Genomic DNA, 18,597 nt, shown 5'->3' with positions numbered 1-18,597 from the left:
AATTAAGCTTCATCGCACGTTTGCAACTGTGAGAATGAGCTGAGGATGAAGAGAAAAAAAACTGATGATAAAATGAGGACAAACAATGCACCTCTGAAATGGACTGACTTACATTTTCAGTGAATTTAGAAATATTTCTAGAGATTTAATTTACACCATATGTTCCTTGATTGGAGGACTTTAGTCTTTATGAATAATTTTAGAGGCACTTCAGCTTTGTTACACAGTATACAGAAAAATAAAACCACAAACTCATTAATTTCACTCAGTTTGTCTATTTAATATATAAAATACGGTAAAACATACGCAAAAGGGTAATAAGGTTTCAAGGGACTTGGATACTTTGGTACAACAAACACTTTTTGTAAAAGCGGTATAGAATTTCAATAACATATCAGTGCATACTTTGTATATGAAAATATACACAAATTGTATATCATTCTCAAAAAAACAAAAAGAAATATTTTCTTTACAACAAAAAAGAAAAGCAGACTAGCTCAACACAATATATTAGCTATAAATTTCATCTTTAGTATTTCATATGCTACATTATTCTGAGTTGTAATGTTGATGCATGTCCTTTATCATTATTGTACGTAACATACATTGTTACCTGTATCCCATGCATTTACATTTTTTTCAAATTTCATGATTACTAATTTCAGTTGTTTCCCGTTTTTATAAATATATTCTATATCTTAATTAAAATTGCAGCATTTAACTGGTATTTCCTTCATTGCATTTGCTAATACCACAATAACTGATCGTGCAATTTTCAGCAAGTTGTTTTAAAAAAAGGAAACCAGTACTATGTTTATGATAAGGAAGAGAAAATAAAAACTATCCTACACAAAATAGCAATAAAATAAAAGCTCCATAATAATATAATAATAGACAATGGAACTGTCACCAGCACAAAATAATCCAAAAATAGTGAGATTCTAAAAAACATTGTACACAACAAGTAACATGGGTGCAGGATTTCATTTCTCATATAGATTGTCTTGTGACTAAATTGCTAGATTGGACAGAGAACCTTTCTTTACATAAACAAAACCTGCATGAGGCAGGAAACCAATCGGTGTGGTGTCACATTTCAATCAACCATCAGCGCCCACAAAGACAAAGTTCTATTGAAATTAGTTGGAAAAATAGAAATGACTCATTAGCTCTGCCTGAAGGCTGGTACCACTTATCAGTTGGATCTTTAAAGTAATAGTTGGACATTTTGAGAAATGCGCTTATTTGCGGGCAGTTAGATGAGAAGTTTGATACCACTCTAATGTTTGTCTGTTAAATATGAAGCTCCAGCGGGTTAGCCCAGCTTTGCATAAAGCCGGGGGAAAGAGCTAGCATGGCTCCCTCCAAAAGGTAAAAAAAGAAGCATACTAACATCAATCTCCCAAATTAACACCTTAAATCTTGCTTGAGCTTTGTCCCTTATTCAAACTCGGGAGTGTTTTCGCATTATTCCAAGATGGTGTCCCATCGCAGGTAGCTTTGTATTCACATTATTTAAAAAGCTTGAATTAGCTACTGTTGCTGTGTTCTGTATTTGTAACGATTCGTTAACATGTTATCCAGATACAAAGCTGAATTGATTGTATTAGTGTTAATATTGGATTTTAAAAGATCGTAAGTGAAAAATTGAAGAAAAAAAAGTAAATATCGCACTAAGGTGGAAAAGTTGGTATATCAATAAAAGCCAAATGCGACAAAGTACAAACATAAGATCTGCGTTGAGTGATGATAAGACTAACATTTCTCAATTTCCCCAATTATTACATGAAACAAATATAAATGCTATTTTTCCATCATGTGTTCCACATTTTTTTCATTTGAGGTTTGACGGACACTCCTTTTATTACATCATCTTGTTGCTCCGTGTTCTTCTGCAATGGTTAAATGGCATCCGAAAGAGAATTAGCACCACTAACTGTCTGTCTCGATGCACCAGACTCCTTATATTCGCATAATTGTAGTGGATGGAAATTTGTATTATTCACATTTTCTTTTGTAGATTTTGTAAAGAAATTGTGTAAAATGTATGCTACATTTTGATGAAAATTTTAGAGAGATTCTAGAGATAACAGTTTTCCTTTTCCTGCTGAGATAACTGGCTGTAGCTTCAAATTTACCACACAAACATGAGTATTGATCTTCTCATCTAACTCTCGGTAAGAAAGCGAATAAGCGAGTTTCCCAAAATGTAGAATTATTCCTTTAACGGTTTCAGTGGCAAATATTCTCCAACATGAGTTTATTGAAAGTGTTGGATGGTAAATTTATGACTGAAAGAAGAAAACAGTACTACTAACCTGAAATTAGCAGAGTGAAAAGCTACCCAAAATTAACCTGATTATAGAAAACATTTTACCGGACACTCGCCACAACCCCACAGTGTCAAACACTGGTTTCACACTCTGCTGGGGGCTGTGAATAATCGCACCAAACGGCATCAATTCATAAAAGCTGCCGTGTCCACTTCACCTACACCGACTTAAAAGTATAGGATTGTTTAAGTAGATAATAAACAGTCAATAAACAGTGGACACAACAGTCTGCACTTTGAGCATCGTCACAAGGAGGAAAAAAAAAAAGGTCAAGCAATCACTGAAGAAACTTCCTATTTGTAAGCTATAAACAACCTGTGTCCACACACTCATACACACAAACTTGAAATGGTTTCAACTAAACAAATTTGTACTAGAAACCATACAATTGAACAAGAAACACAGTAGTTGGTAGCCAATCCCTCAACTTATTTTCAAAGTGGATAAAGTCGTAATCGGTGTCTGCTTAATGTCAAAATATGCATCAAAGAAGTGCGTTTTATCTCTTAACTACACTATAAGTGAATGTCAGTGTCCTAATCATTTCGTGATCAGGTGGTCATGGAATTTTAATTTGATCGTGGGTTTTTAAATATGTGGTAGGATAATATGATGACACCACAACCAAGCAGGCCTCTGTGAGAGACAGAAAGTGCACACACCATCAACTAGCAAAAAATAAGTTTACTGAAACAAGTCCGATCCACCAGCACTACCTAGTGTGGTGAAACCCCTGCACCGTAGCTCGGAACATATTAAATTCACACTCATATATGCAAACAGATCCACTGAGAATCAACACATTGCTTGTTTTTAGGGATACCTAGCAAAGTCTATGCAAATATAGTCATATGTACATACACGTTGTTGAAGCCGAAAAGCTATTTTACTTTGTCGCCAACTGAAGTGGTAGAAATATAGAAAATGTCTTTTTCCTTTCACTTTTTGAAACACGGCAAAGAGCTAAGGAGAGCTAGAGAGAGCTAAAGAGGACATCAAAGCTTTTGTATAAGGAGGGTTTTTATACAAAGTCAGAATTTCTACTTTTGGACAACGAACGGACCTTCAAAAACAGATTTTTTTTTTTTCTTTTTTTTTTAAATACCAACAGATAAAGAACCAAATACTTTTCAGACCCAAAAAAGCCACCAGCTAGGCTCAATAATCTCATACTATGCATTTAACTGGATGGCATCTACTCCTGGTAGTAAGCTGAGTGGCTGGCTGGATTTCTGTTGCAACAATTTCCGTCCAAGTTCCAGATGAGGTGAGAGGACGGGAGGAGCACCCCGTCTGAGGAGAGAGTGACGGCAAATTCAAAGCCTGAAAAGCATCAACAGTTTCTAGTACTTGTTTCCGTGACCGTGATAATTCGTCATAGTCCTTGCACTGTGTGCAAGAGGCATTTGGCATTTTTGTTGTTGTTGAAGAGAGGTTGATATTGGCACTCTGGCAAGGTGCTCGGTTCCACCTGAGGGTTCGGGCCTGCCTGGGTGTACGAGGTTGGGAAATGTGGCAGCAGAAAGAACCACTCATGGTGAAGTATCTTTACCTAGAAGACCTAGTTTGAGGCAGTTTGCTCAGTGCCAGATAGATGCTCAGTCCTCAAACTTGTCCAGATTAAGTTCTATCCAAAAGCAGTTCGGAAATGACTAATGGAAGAATGGACAGCACACAATACAAGTGACGTTGGATTTCAAAGAGCAGGAAGTGGTGAGTCATACAAGTCCCACAACGTCGACAAGTCACCAATCCCATTCTGAACAACGTAGCAGAGCTCGATGCAATTACATGAAGGTGAAACCATGTGAAAGAGAATTTTTTTTATGGTTTTGTGAGATTGAAAAAAAGGTTCAACACCTCATTTCTATGGAAAATTACTATATGTGAGTCCATTCAAGCAAGAAGGTTTAAAAAAAAACAACTGTCTACTGTCCCTCTAATCAAGGATCTAAACAGGACAAAATATCCATCTGAGCACTAAGTCATCCTCTCCTCACTCAGAGCACGATCCCCAAAGGATGTTTATATATTTATTTTTTTTGGCAAAGCCTCAGAAGTCTGGTATGGTATGGGTGAAGCTGCTGAGCTGTATAATTTTGGACAGAGGCAGATGTGTGATGATAGTGTCACATGGCAGTGGAGGTTTAAGGATGAGTGTGGGTGTGTGTTGTGGATGTTTAAGTGTCAACAAAACTTCACTGTGGGTGCAAAGAGGTGTGGCAGGCGCTTCTATGTGACCCAGGCGTCCAATCTCATGCGCTTGATGTTTCCTCCCTCCTGCTCTGGTTCGTTCGAGGCCCTGAGATGCTCGGCCGAGGGGCTGAAGTCAGGGCGGCTGCCGGGACCGGTGCTTCCTGTAGCACCAGCTGCGCTGCCCCCACCGCTGCCCCCTCCACCTGCACCTCCTCCACCAGCTGCACCAGTGTCATCACGATCGCTGCCTTCAAAGGAGCTGGCGTTGCTGCTGACGCTGTCTGCAGGCGAGCGGCCAGTTGGGGGCTCCAGGCATAGCAGGGAGCCGGGGTACTGTGGCGGTGCGGTCAGGATGGCTCCCCCTGAGGTTGAGGACGGCGTGGTGGAAGATGGAGGAGGGCAAGGGGTGCTGCGATCCCGGCCAGGCGAGACGGGTTCTGACTTGATGCTCACGCTGGTGTTTGTGTTGACGGTCAGCATGGCACCTTGAGGTATATGGGTCACAGACCTGAGAACAGGGTCACGGAAGAGAGAGAGAGAGAGAGAGAGAGAGAGAGAGAGAGAGAGAGAGAGAGAGAGAGAGAGAGAGAGAGACCACAGAAGATATGGGACAGAACAAAGAGGAAAGGCGAGAAGAAAAAAAAAAAAAAAAAGACATACAAATGATTAGCTACTTAATAAAAAGGCGTATGAGAAACTGGAAGGTCACGTAAAGACAAAAACCCAAATTACAAGGCACAGCACCAACAGGGAAAAGCCACACTTGATTATTCAATAATCCAATCAATTCTGAGCCTTCAAAGCAGAAGTACCCCTCCCCACTGCTCCCAAAAGATCAACACAACAGCCCAGGAAGCATGAAATGATTCGCGTGACAGGGTGGTTCGCAGTGAGTCAGCTATGATGTGAAGAAACTACAGATGATAAACAGAAAATTATATTGGGTTAGAGAACATGGTGGAAGCCGGAACTTTGTCTTATTTCCTGTTTGACTGCAGGCAGCACCAGACATGCTTAGGGGGAGCCAGCCAAAAGCACACAGACACACAGGAAAAAGGAAGTGTGATACAGTACCGGCCCAACCACTCATCTCTACCCAAGAGCAGGTTGGACGGAGAGCCAACACTGTGGGGAGAAAACAAAAATTTGGAGCCCAAACCAAGGGAAAGAGGTGGATTAGAAGGCATGTGTGGAGAAAAGTGTGAAACATTATTGCAAGCAAAGTTTCTTCAACAGCAATAATGTTAATAATGTCTTAGTATCAGAAACACAAAAACCCTAACCTGCTACATTTTTTGTTCCTGCACACATAAAAATCCAGACATGATAATCTGATCATGTTTTCTGATCTACAAACACAGTAAATGGAGCATTTACAAAAGAATAAATGTGTTAATTAGCAAAGTGACATGTTATGAACGTTGGACAGATTTTGTACGGTGGCTCTTAAGGACAAAAATGCATACAAGAGTGAATGCAAAAACATTAACTTGTTTAACAGTTTTTTTTTTTCTTCAGTAAGATACTTTTCATGGTAAATTAAGGATATTTTTTTATAAAGTTAACTGTGCCTCAAAGGCTGCAAATACTAAAACAACAGAAATGTGCAGCAAGAGAAGGAACACAGAGGAGGGAAATTACAGCAAAAATATTGAAGCTTTGATAGGTTGATATTTGCATGGTTTGTAAATTTGGATTGGACTTTTTGCATTTTAGCATTTTATGATTTTGAGTTGGGCTTTCACCTTTGCATGCATTTGGTCCTTAGAGGCCACCATATATGTGGGTGTTCCAGAAAAAAATTTTTTTTATTTGTGCTGCTTTAAAATACATCGTTGTAGTGATTGATGGATGTACAGTTTCTATAGACCAAAGTTACTTTATTAAGGTGCTCAGAACCTAAAATATTAATTTAATTACCAGTTAATATGCTTAGCTAATAGCCGTTGTATCACATATATTTTAAGGTAAACTACCTTAGAACTTCATGGAATTACTTACCATCACAAGCTATATTACAACTTAAATTTAATAAAAATGAAATATTTCTTGAAATGTAAATTCTCCTGTATGTATATGGTCAGACATTTACTGTATGCGTTTTGTTTTCAAAGTGGATTACAAACCCTGCTACAGACAAGGTCATTACATTTCACACACGCACACACTAGTAGTGGCTGTTCACCTCAGATTGGCAGCCAGACTGGACACCTGGCTAGACAGCTCACTGCTCTGTTTGTCCAGGCCCCACATGCTGTGGACAAGAGGAGAGAACACACTTCAAGAATCTGGTGTTCATGCTACCAAAGACACAACTCGAACCCTGCAGCTTTCAGCTCACGCAGCTCTCGTCACACTGCAACTGCTATCATTTTTTAACTAATACAAAGGCTTCATAGTCCTCTTCATTACATCTTGACATACAATCTTATATAAAAGAAGAAAAAAGTGAAAAACATCTGCCAAGAGTGTTCCCAAAAATCTCAACTTAAATAAAGTTTCCTCAAATCACTTGATACTTGTGATTTTTCATTGTGTCTCATTATCCACAGAGCAAATTACATTAAATTCAAGCAAAATTATTGTACACCACTGGCAGAATCTTTTCCTTCTTTAAAGAAAAGTTTATTTTTAATCCTTAATTTGAGACTAAATGTCACCACGAAGGTCTTTGAAGGACTGAACAAAGTTGTGTTTATAGAAAGGCTCCTGACTGGGACAGTAACAAGTGTCTACGCGTTTCTCCCAAACATGCGGATCCATACATATCAAGACACTGTGACTCTGTTTAATGTTTTGTCTCCAAACTCATTACTTTAAAGGTTACTTAACTTAATGTTACACAGACTGTAATTTAAAAAGGTTATTTGTTGAATCAACTTTGATAGAAGTTTGCCAGCAAGGCCCCCAATTTATACCCGGGACCCTTAATTACCTGAACTTACAAAGTATGTAACTAAAATGCAGGAAATCCAGTAGCTCTTAAACTTTACATCTACACAAACATTTAGCTATGTATCACTTTCTAAACCCTGAACCTCATTGTATATACTGTAAATAATGACTATGCACCAGTTGTGTATAACATGGTTTGTATTAGGGCTAGGAGATATACCTCCCTGCTATGTGTTTTTGTGAGCTGTTCCGTAAATCACATTTTAGCCACTGAAGGGGGTGTGGCTGCCAGTAGAGGGCACACTTATACAATAACATAAGAACACTTAACCTAAACCAATAATTAACCCGCAACCTAATGCAGCAGTGCAGAGGTTTAGTGGAAAGGTTTACATAAATGATTTCCTTTCATTTTTGTAATAAACCGAGGTAAAAAAAAAATAAAAATAAAAAAAAAAATTAAGTGCACGTTCTTTAATTCAAACTATTTGTCTTTTGTTTAGTAAATGTAAATATACTGGAAAATAAATCAGAGTTTAATTAGTCAAGGAGCTTTAAATGAACGATAGGTAAAATGGGCTGATTTATGTGTACATTTAAATATTGATATGCGATTATATCAGCCAGTTCTAGCTTAATGTTACAAGTTTAATGTAAATAGGAAAGTACGTAATGGCTTAATTAATGGTTAATACATAATTTACTATTGTTTTATAGATCAAATAAACAGTGTACCACTTTTGGGTTTCTAGGTTCAAAATCATTATGGGTAAGCAAATAATCAATGGCGGGTAGCGTAAACAAAAAAGGCACTGGAGTAAAATTACTTAAACTACTTGAGTAAGAGTAAAAACGTATATTGTAAAAAACTACTCAAGTAGTGAGTGACTTTATTAGATGCAATTTATTACATCAATGTATCACGTTTAAACAGATCACACATTTTTTCAGATTCAATGTGGAATTCTTGTAGATTTAGATGTCCAAAGTAGGCAGCGCATAATACAGTATGACTGTAGAAAGGCAAACAGGATCTGGATGTTGGGACAGGGATGTGCATGTGCCTCTCCTGAAGGAGACAAAGGTGTTTCATCTTCTACCATGATCTTGAACTGTAGTCAATTAAAGGGGGCGTGGAAGGGGTCAGGCCACACCTCCCTTCCATCTGTGGTGCTATGATTGGCTTGTAGGCTTTCTTATCGCTCGCTGTCGGATAATTGCTGTTGTGCTGAATATAAAAAAATATTTATAACTAAATGTATCAGTAAAAAGTAGCAAGAAGTGTGTTGCCCAATGTAATGGAGTAGAAGTACATATATTTTATTGCAAATGTACTACTGTAAAAAGTATTCTGCAAAACAACTTGGAAGTACAACTTATTTAAAACATTACTCAAGTACATGTAATAGAGTAAATGTAACGTGTTTCTAACCACCACTGCCAATAATAAAAGATGTTGAGATTATAATAAGCAATCAATTCTGCAGTTACAAATGTTACTCATATTATTAATAAAGGATCTTTGAGACTGTGAAATTGTTTCATACTGCTGAAGTGCATCAACTCCAGAAACACTGAATACCAGGTATTCAGATTGATGTTATGAAGAGGCTGAGATGGTGAGATGTGGGTGAGAGATCAATTCACTAAAAGGAATGTGAATTGCTTGCATATAAACATCATGGTATGGATATCATGCAAACTGACTGGGAACGTCAGCAGTAAAGTATTTCAGTGTTAAGAAGGTTGTCCGTACATGGAGCGTTTACACCACAAATATGTCAGCCGTCGCCATCATCATCATCATCATCATCCCTGACACTGGATGTGAGTGACGGAGGAGCTATTAGGAAACCAGATTTAAAAGAATTATTAGAAAAATTAGGAAAAGACTTACACCAAGTTGCTAAGCGATGCAAGACTAAGTTGTTGTTGGTGCTGCTGCTGCTGTTGTTGTTGTTGTTGCTGTTGCTGTTGTTGTTGCTGCTGCTGCGCCTGCTGTTGCTGCTGCTGGGAAACAGCCTGCTGTTGTTGCCATGTGGACACACTGGTTGGCAACAAGCCGCCAGGTGACGCCAGAGCGTGTAAAGCAGTGATGTCTGCACTGGTCAGCTGGTACTCTGAAAGAGGACAAAGGATACAAAAGTCAAAACGTAAAGCTCACATTTTCTAAATTTAATTTACTGGGATACATTTTTAATTCTGTTGGTTTTTAAATGTATTTTGACTCTAATAAAAATATATCTAGGACTTTCTTACAGCCACCTGAGCTTTCTCCCTCAACTAAAAGGATATTCTCACTCCCATGTGTTCAGTTCACCTGTGTTGTACGCAGTGGGCATGGCGGAGAAGGGCAGCCCCTGTGCCAGGAGGCTCGGCGTGGCCACAGAGACCACCGGTGTGGTCAGGCTTTGTGCCACCTGGGTTCCTGCTGCCAGCCGCTGGGCGTTCTGCCAGGAGAGGACACCAACATGTTATTCACAGCGCAAACAATTTTCACATGTGGCTTCAAGCTAAAAGACTTATTTTGATGTAAATTCTGACATGCTGGAAATGGAAATGTGTGTATGGCTGAATTCATTATGATGTACCGAGTCAAGTAAATCTCAAAGTCGAGTGGATTTACTATTAGGATGTTCTTGATATCATGCATCAAAAACAGTTTCATTGTTTTGTGTGTGCCATAAACAGAAGTATTACATTAAAGGCAATTTATCCAACCACATATATAATTATGTATCAGGTCGTTTTTTTTAAGGATTTGTTTTGAGCAAATCATGCTTTTATAAGGTAGCAACAGTGAGAGATGACGGGAAACACAGGAGGGTGAGCGACATTAACCAGGGATATTGCAGTTTATAGGCAACCAGGGCCCACCATGGGTTTTATTTTTAACAAGACTTTAAATTAAGTCATTAAAGCCCAATTAACTTGATGAGTTATATTGAGAAAGTGTCATATTCACTACTTATGTATCTATATTCAAACAAATCATTTTTAATTATTCTGTACAGTTTAGAATCATTTCTCAAGAAATGTGTAAGTTTCTCATCATATATACAACTATATAATACAGTACTATTTAGGGCTGCAACCAACAATTATTTTCTTCATCAATTAATTGCTTGATCTATAAAACGTTGGAAAATAGTAAAAAACAAGATCCCAAAGTCTAAACTGACTTAATCAAATTCCTTGTTTTGTCTAACCAGCAGTCCATAACTTTTAGGTATTCAGTTTAGTATCACAGAAGAACAAGAAAACCAACAAATATTCACATTTAAAAAGCTAAAAGCAGTGAATATTTAATTTATTATAATTGTTTCTTCAGATACCTTTTTTGAAGAATGACCTATCGATTCATTGACTAACAATTTCAGCTCTAATACTATCTACTATACTGTACAAATAGTACAAGTTGTGTTTTATAAATTATAACTGTTGAGTCGTCCATGCAGATTAAATCAGGCACTGGAAGTTATCTTCAACCATTGTGACCCAGATCCTGTTTGACTTTTAACTCAATGTACAGCTCATCTCATGTTTCTCCAGTGGATGTCACTTTTTTAGAGAACAGGGAACAAAGCTGCTGCTTGCTCAGTGTTTGTACATTATGTCAGTCACTTGGAACACAAAATATCTAGTGTTTCTCAAACACAGGTGCAACAGACATGCTGCTAAATCTGTGAAACTGCTACCATGAGGTTTTATTATCATGTACCTGCACAAAAAGACACAAATCTCTGAAGCAGCACAACACTCTGGAGTCTGGTTCAGCTGAATTATAACACTGATAAAATCAAACGGAGGTCCTTTGTAAGGGAAAAAAGGTCCTGCATACAAAAAGCCAAAGATGCTATAATTCTGGCCTGAAATTACTCTTCTGAATTGTGAGACCTTGTGAATGCAGATAATCCTGGGAGGAAACATTGGATGAATTTACAGAGAGAGAGGAGATAGACCAGAAGAGGGGCCCGATTCAATTAACTGCCTTACTGAAGAAGTGAGGAGGGGCGGCAGGGTGAAAGTGATGAAAATGAATCACTATCCTCTAGAAAATGAGATTCTTGCCTGTCAACTTTGAGTGGAATTGTAAAAGGGGTGTGACAATCCGCACCAGCAGCACAAGGCAGCAGCCATCATCCATCTCTCCGAGTAAATTAAGCTTAAAATGAAATGAGGTTTTACAGGATAACAAGCATTCTCAATCAGTAAGTTATACGTACATTTTGTATAATAACCTATTTTTTTAAATGTTTATATTCATTTCATAATAACTAATGTGTGTTTATCGTATGTAATTACGTTGTCCATATAATGTCAGAAAATAATGAAAAATGCCCTCTATAATTTCCCAGAGGTGAAGGTGACCTATTATGGTGACATATTGACCAATAGTCAAAAACCCCAACTATTTAAGTATATTATTATTATTAATTATTATTATTATTATTATTATTATTATTATTTATTTATGTTTTAGTCATATTTTATTCTCATACATGACAGAGAAAAAACATTTGCTTGAGAATAAGTGAAACTTTTGATCAATTATCAATATAACATGTGTAACATTTGATTTCAAAATAAAAACAACCAAAGATTGGGAGGCACACAATCCTGAAGCATTAAACACTTTAAGTTAAGTGTTTGCTGCAGATGCTTTTGAGCTACATCTAAAGATGTGACTGAGGAAAAACATTTCAGTGAAATGCCTTTAATGTAATGCCATTTAGTTTGTAAACATGAAATGGTGAACATGAGTGTCAGTGAAGGGGGAACATGCTCTGCGGCGCTTCGCACCACAATGCCAAGTGAAGAGACACCCATGCTCTACTCTAAATGGTATCATATGATGACGTAAATGGGCCTGGTTCAAAACTGACTTATTACTCAAAGACAATTCTGCTAGAGCACTGATTACTGTGGGGGTCTGATTATCACTGCAAAGATCATGATCCTAACAACACAACCATGAGCCCTGAACCACATGCAGTCAGGGGGGGGAACCACAAGCTGAAGACTATCCCAAGAAATGTCAGTGGAGCAAGACCAAACCAATGAGAAAGTCTTGTACAGTATTTAACCATGCTAATAATGTGCAGACAGAGTGAATGACGTGGGGAAAATCACCTCGTTTACCAATTCCAGCTCATCCTCTGTCTGCAAAGGGTGGTAACAGAGAGAGTTACAACTCTATATTTGTAAATAATAGTAAATAGAGCAATAACAAAAATAGTGGCAGGCTACTTTTAGATTACCTCTGAAATAAATCAATGTATACTAATTGTTACACTGAATATGGAGGATATATTTATTCATAATTAAAATTGAAAGTCCAAAGAGAAAACGAAGCAAGATCAAATTAAAAATATAATTTTACTACGCTACTAGGAAAAATCATGCCATAATTGAAGGAAACTGAAAAAACAAAGTTGAAATGCAAAATGATAATTTGAAAATGTAAAGTGCAATGCAAAAAGTCAAATTTAAAATGCAAAGCTTAAATATAAATGCTTAAACTGAATTTGGCAATTGCCCTTGACATTTTAAGATTCACCTTTTCCATTTGGATTTAACATTTGGCTTTTCCATTTGGACTTGAGAGATGTCAAAAGTATATGTAAATGAGGAGGTGGGCCCAAAGGCTGGTGGGCGGGTCTGAAACAAAAGGGGTGCAGAGGCACCTTATGGACAGCAGGGGGAGCTGATGATGTAGACTAAACACAAACATTTCATGCAACAACAGTGAAGTTTTCATGTAGTTTCTGTAATTGGGCCCATGTACTTTTTTGTTCATTTGATTTCCGATTTTGAAACAATATCCAAATTTGAAAAATGGCTCATTTTAAACCTTGTTGATGACAATGTGTTCAAACGGAAAAAGGAGCCATATTTCAGGAAATAGACTTCCAGCTGACAGCGGGGTCTGTGAAAATTGTAAAAAAGCAATTGAGATCGGAGTTTGCCGTAGTAGCAGCAGCCAACAACTGGAAACTTTTTACCATTTTTGTCTGCTATTTCACCACTGAATTCACTTCTGAGACTTTTTTATGCGAGAAATCAACTGTGTAGAGTTTGAATATGGGCAGATTTACAAAAATGTATGGCCAATTGCACAAGTGCTCCGATGTTGTCGGGCTTGAGAAGCTCCAGTCTGACGTGACAGCCAGCTGGTGGCGGCCGGGATCGCCTGCTCGCCGGGTGGCCAGTGATGCTCACAGACCCCGCTGTCAGCTGGAAGTCTCTCAATAGAATCATGGACAAGCTTATTTCCTGAAATATGGCTCGTTTATCGTTTGAACACATTGTCATCAATATTAACAAGGTTTAAAATGACCCATTTTTCAAATTTGGATATCGTTTCAAAATCGGAAATCAAATGAACGAAAAAGTACACAGGCCCAATTACAGTAACTACATGAAAACTTCATTGTTGTTGCATGAAATGTCGTTTGTGTTTAGCCTATATCATCAGTTTCTATCATCTAATGTGAAACAAGAGGCCAAGCCAGCCTGGTAGCGAAGCTGCAGCCAGATGTTGACATCTGTCAAGTCCAAATGGAAAAAGGTGAATCTTAAAATGTCAAAGGGCAATTGCCAAATTCAGTTTAAGCATTTATATTTAAGCTTTGCATTTTAAATTTGACTTTTTGCATTGCACCTTACATTTTCAAATTATCACTTTACATTTCAACTTTGCTTTTTCAGTTTCCTTTTTAAATTAAATTATGGCATGATTTTTCCTAGTAGCGTAGTAAAATAATATTTTTAATTTGATCATGCTTCATTTTCTCTTTGGACTTTCAATTTGAATTATGAATAAATATATCCTCCATACACTGAATGTGTGGGACCTGAATTCACAGAAGGTGCCAACACTCTCCCTCCAATCACCAGGAGACAGCACATGTGAAAAAGTTGAAAAAATAATCTAACCACAAGATCCATTTAGCAGCTGTTCTGCAGCTTTTGTATACATCACAAGATCATCCACAACAGTTTTCTGTTTTGTACAGTCCTTAAACCGGTCCTTAAACCTGCAATAACTTTTGGCCACACAACACTGACATATTTTCACTTTATAAAGTTGATTTTGTAAACATGTTATCAAACAGATGCCGATTGATATAGCTAGCAGACACAGAGCAACATTAGCATTCATTTGGAGTTGCGTCTCTGGTCACTTGATGATTGTAAGCCCAGTTTTCCTTTTAGCTCTGTTTTGGTCTGCCCCAACTCCTGAGGGGAATATCTTGCTTTTCAGGTGCTAAATGCTCCACTTTGTTCACCTGTTAGTCACTAATCGTGTCTGTCTGCCGTTTGGTGCTTGGCAGGTAGAGTACAGTGGTTTATCAGAGCCTTTTTGCTGAAATAATGTCAAGAGTGGTTAGACAATCAAAACAGTAAAGTTGTGAGCTGTAAAAGAAAACCATTGAGCTGAGAGGAACTGCAGGAGATAATTCTCGGTTGGTCTGTCTGACCCGTTTAACAAACAAGAAATCCTGTGATTCATTGTGAATATAGAAATATTGCAGGTTTAAAGTGTGGTAAAAAAAAATGGAAATTTGTAGACTGCAAACTGCTTTGGAAGATTGTGTGACAAAATCAAAAGCTCCAGAACAGCTATTAAATGGACCACGTTTGTTTTAGCCATAAGTTATAGCTTTAAGCTAACGTGGGTGCATGTTTAGTTAAAAAGGTTATGAGTAGGTCAGTGGGGTGGACTGATTAATCCGAGACTTTACTAACTTTGCCAGAATAAATAATGAGATGTTGAACATAGAGTGGAGAGCACAAATCTCTTCTCTCAGGTCTTTACTAAAAACACAAAAATAATGGCAAACAGCCTCTAACAGACGGTTTATGTTTTAGGTTAGTTTTCCATTTCATTGGACCAGTGAAGGCATGCTTTTCTGAGATCAAATGAAAATAATTTTTATCCTCTCATGTCCCTGAATAAATCATCAGGGTTTCAGGTATTAGCTGTCTGGTTTTCTAATTGCTATAAGATCCTTACTTTTTATAATTATGTAACTAAGCAGGTTAACAAAAGGCATAAAGTGCCATTTTTTCACTGTATAAAAAGGTTCAAAATGTTAACTGAAAGGACCCAGACAGCACAAGTTCGGCTTGGTTAAGCTCACCATCTGCATGAGGCTCTTTCCGCCCTGTGAGGTGATGACTCTGAGGTCTGGCTTGCGGCTGTTGACCATCTGGGGGCTTGGAGGTGGGGGTGGAGACTTGGCCGGAACTACTTTCCCTAGACTGTTGCCGTTGGAAACGGTGAGGAGGCCTGGGGAGGCCCTGGCACTGGTGTATCCATTAGCTGCGGGGAGAAAGAGGTGCGAATGGACAGAAATCAATAGGAATATCAAACAGGTGAATGCAGACAGCGGGGTACGGAAACTGTGTGCACTCAAAATTGTGATGAAATAATCCACCACAGCTTTCTTTCCCAAAAAGTTATTCTATTCTGAGACACTAATTTAAAGACATGTCAACGGTAACAGAATAAAGCTGTTTGTAAAAGCTAACATCACCTTATCCAGGGTAAAAATCCAATCTAAAAACAGCTAAAAAGATGATTTCATAATCTTTTTTGTGTTGGTAATTATTGGACATGATGTGAATATTCTTTCAAATGTCAACATTTCCTCAAATAATAAATATGATTTGGGAGCCAAAAGACCTATAAAAAAAAGGGGTTTAATTTTTTATATTAAATATCAAATGAAAATTAAGCATACGAAAACATTTTCCTGTGCAAACATTCAAAAGAAAGAACTGATTAAAATAAATGGACAGTAACGTGCCATATTGTTAAATAGTGTTCTTTAAAGCTGCTGGGAATCCCATGTATGTCTGTTCATGTTACTGGTGGCATCCCCTGATCCCTTCAAGGCACAGTCACAGATGGTGCAGAGAGGAGAGGATTTGGTCAAAATACTCTAGTACAGAACAGATAGCAGAGGAACTCTTGGCGTTTAAAAAGTTAACAATAAACCAAACTCAGAATCTGAAAATATATAGTAGTACAGTACTCACGGACTGGACTTGGGCATCCTCCATTTGAATTATTCAGCTCGCCTCCAAGAAGAGCTCCTATTGAAAAAGGATGAAAAGAGTAAAAAGGATGTGAATTAAGAACCAAAACAACACTAGAAGCTTTCACATTGTACAAACTTCTATTACTTCTGACAAAAAAATTTAAAAAATTACGAAGCAACAATGTGTTGAAACTTGTACTGTCAGACCACATGCTGCATCTCTGAAAAAACTAATATACAATTTAATCAAAAACTTATTCCAAGGTCAACAATTAGTTTTCAGGGACGACCCTGGTTTGCATGTAGCCAGGAAAACCGAAACGGACTGAGACCAGAATTGTGATGTGGCCAATGGAGACTCAGAGATGTGAATAAGTGTAAATGAAAGTGTCTTTAAGCGCCCATATTATGCTCATTTTCAGGTTCATAACTGTATTTTAAGGTTGTACCAGAATAGGTTTACATGGTTTACTTTTCAAAAAACACCATATTTTTGTTGTACTGCACAGCTCTTTCTTTTCACCTGGTTTCTGTTTTAGCTACAGAGTGAGACCTCTTTTCTTCTTCTGTACTATCTTTGATTGCACTCACACATGCGCAGTAGCTCAGATGTAGATCATGTCAGCTAGCTAACTCTAGAGACAGTAAAAGAAAGCCTGTTTCTCCAACTTCGGTCAGTTACAAGGCAGGATTAGCTGGGCCTGGGAGACTTCTTCTAAACCAAGGCGTACATGGAAGTAGTTCTTTTGGAGATTATGGTGAACTTGTGTGTGTTGTAGCAGTGCTTTGCTATTGAGAACGATGAAGCATGCTAGCGTTAGCGTTAGCATGCTAACGCTAACGCTACGAGCTAACGGCTGTGGTTAGCCAGCTCGTTCCGGATTGTGACGTCACAATCCGGGCCGATTTTGAACAGCTCACTAGGAGACTGAAGGCAGGACACATTCAGAAACCGTATCTCACTCAAAATAGCATGGATGGGTTTTTTTCAAAGTTTGTATGTGTGTGGAAGCACCAGAGACACAAAATAACACCCCAAATCCCAGAAAAAGTGTTTTTTTCATAATATGGGCACTTTAAATGTCATTTGGATTTTATCCAGATATGACATACTAGAAATCATACCCGTCGCTATGGGCGGGCCATAGGGGGCCGGGCCCGCCCCCAAAAATGCTTGTGCCCCCCCACTTGAGGCACAGATCTCTTAAAAAAATTACTTTAATTTTATATTATCATAGTTGCTAATTTTGTGTTGCATTAATGTTGCATTCTTTATCATTAAAACATTATAAATATAAATAAACAATGGTGTGATTTTTGTTTGATTGATGGGAAAATCGTACACTGCAACAGCCTATCACGGCCTTACTAAAAAGAAAGTTAGGCTACGGTGGCGCGTGCAGCCTACGTCAGTGTAGCTGCTCAACAGTTACCGCACATTTTTAAAAGCTGGATGAGTTTTCGCGGCTTATCCGCTTCAGTTCGTCATGGATATCCGTAAGTGGTTGAAAAGCCCACCAACATTCTCCTCTGCCAAATTGGATACGGCACCGACGCCTCCTGATGTTGTCGTTGGAGAAGGAGCCCCTGGACGACAGTCTGAGCCTGATGCTAGTAGCTCCGTGGAGCCCGACCCTGGGCCTGGCAGGACCTGCAGGTCAAGTGCAACTGCGACTGGGGCAGCATTTGGGCCACAACTAACTGTTGAATCAGGGGGTGTGACGGACAAACCCAAACAGGTTGTGTTGAGGAAATATCCAGTCAAAATGTTTGGTTAAGAAAAAAAACGTAGCTGTAGCTGGTATTTGAACAGGGACTGGCTTGCGTAGGCTACTCGGTGGAAAAGGACTCCGCATTTTGTTATGCCTGCAAGAAATTCACATCTGTATCATCGGACGCGACCTTCTTCATTAAGGGGTTTAAGATTTACAGACAAGGGCTTAAATAAGCATGCAGCTTCAAATGACAGGAGGGACTGGAGAGGGACAGGCTGCCTCCACTCAAAGTACCGGTAGGTTCGAAGTCTGTGTGTGTGTGTGTGTGTGTGTGTGTGTGTGTGTGTGTGTGTGTGTGTGTGTGTGTGTGTGTGTGTGTGTGTGTGTGTGTGTGTGTGTGTGTGTGTG

The 18,597-nt window shown here is 38.4% G+C and overlaps 1 protein-coding gene across 7 annotated transcripts in view; it reads right to left on the bottom strand.

The window, feature by feature from the left end:
* Window positions 1-255: 255 nt before the first annotated feature.
* Window positions 256-18,597, bottom strand: part of LOC120571132 (myocyte-specific enhancer factor 2D-like) — a 34,043-nt gene continuing 15,701 nt past the window's right edge. For 2 of the 7 annotated variants that reach the window (XM_039819837.1, XM_039819834.1), the window contains 8 exons: window positions 16,473-16,529; window positions 15,572-15,753; window positions 12,558-12,587; window positions 9,745-9,874; window positions 9,322-9,544; window positions 6,715-6,783; window positions 5,604-5,654; window positions 256-5,037 (listed from right to left, as the gene is read on the bottom strand). In XM_039819837.1, coding sequence (XP_039675771.1) covers window positions 4,566-5,037; window positions 5,604-5,654; window positions 6,715-6,783; window positions 9,322-9,544; window positions 9,745-9,874; window positions 12,558-12,587; window positions 15,572-15,753; window positions 16,473-16,529 — 1,214 coding nt within the window. In that variant the 3' untranslated portion in view covers window positions 256-4,565. Of the gene's footprint in view, window positions 5,038-5,603; window positions 5,655-6,714; window positions 6,784-8,313; window positions 8,653-9,321; window positions 9,545-9,744; window positions 9,875-12,557; window positions 12,588-15,571; window positions 15,754-16,472; window positions 16,530-18,597 lie in introns of those variants that run through there. The other 5 variants (XM_039819836.1, XM_039819835.1, XM_039819838.1 and 2 more) reach the window with 5 other exon arrangements.

This window comes from Perca fluviatilis, chromosome 13 (assembly GCF_010015445.1).
Source record: "Perca fluviatilis chromosome 13, GENO_Pfluv_1.0, whole genome shotgun sequence".
NCBI lineage: Eukaryota > Metazoa > Chordata > Actinopteri > Perciformes > Percidae > Perca > Perca fluviatilis.
This window is presented reverse-complemented; position numbering and strand designations above follow the sequence as displayed.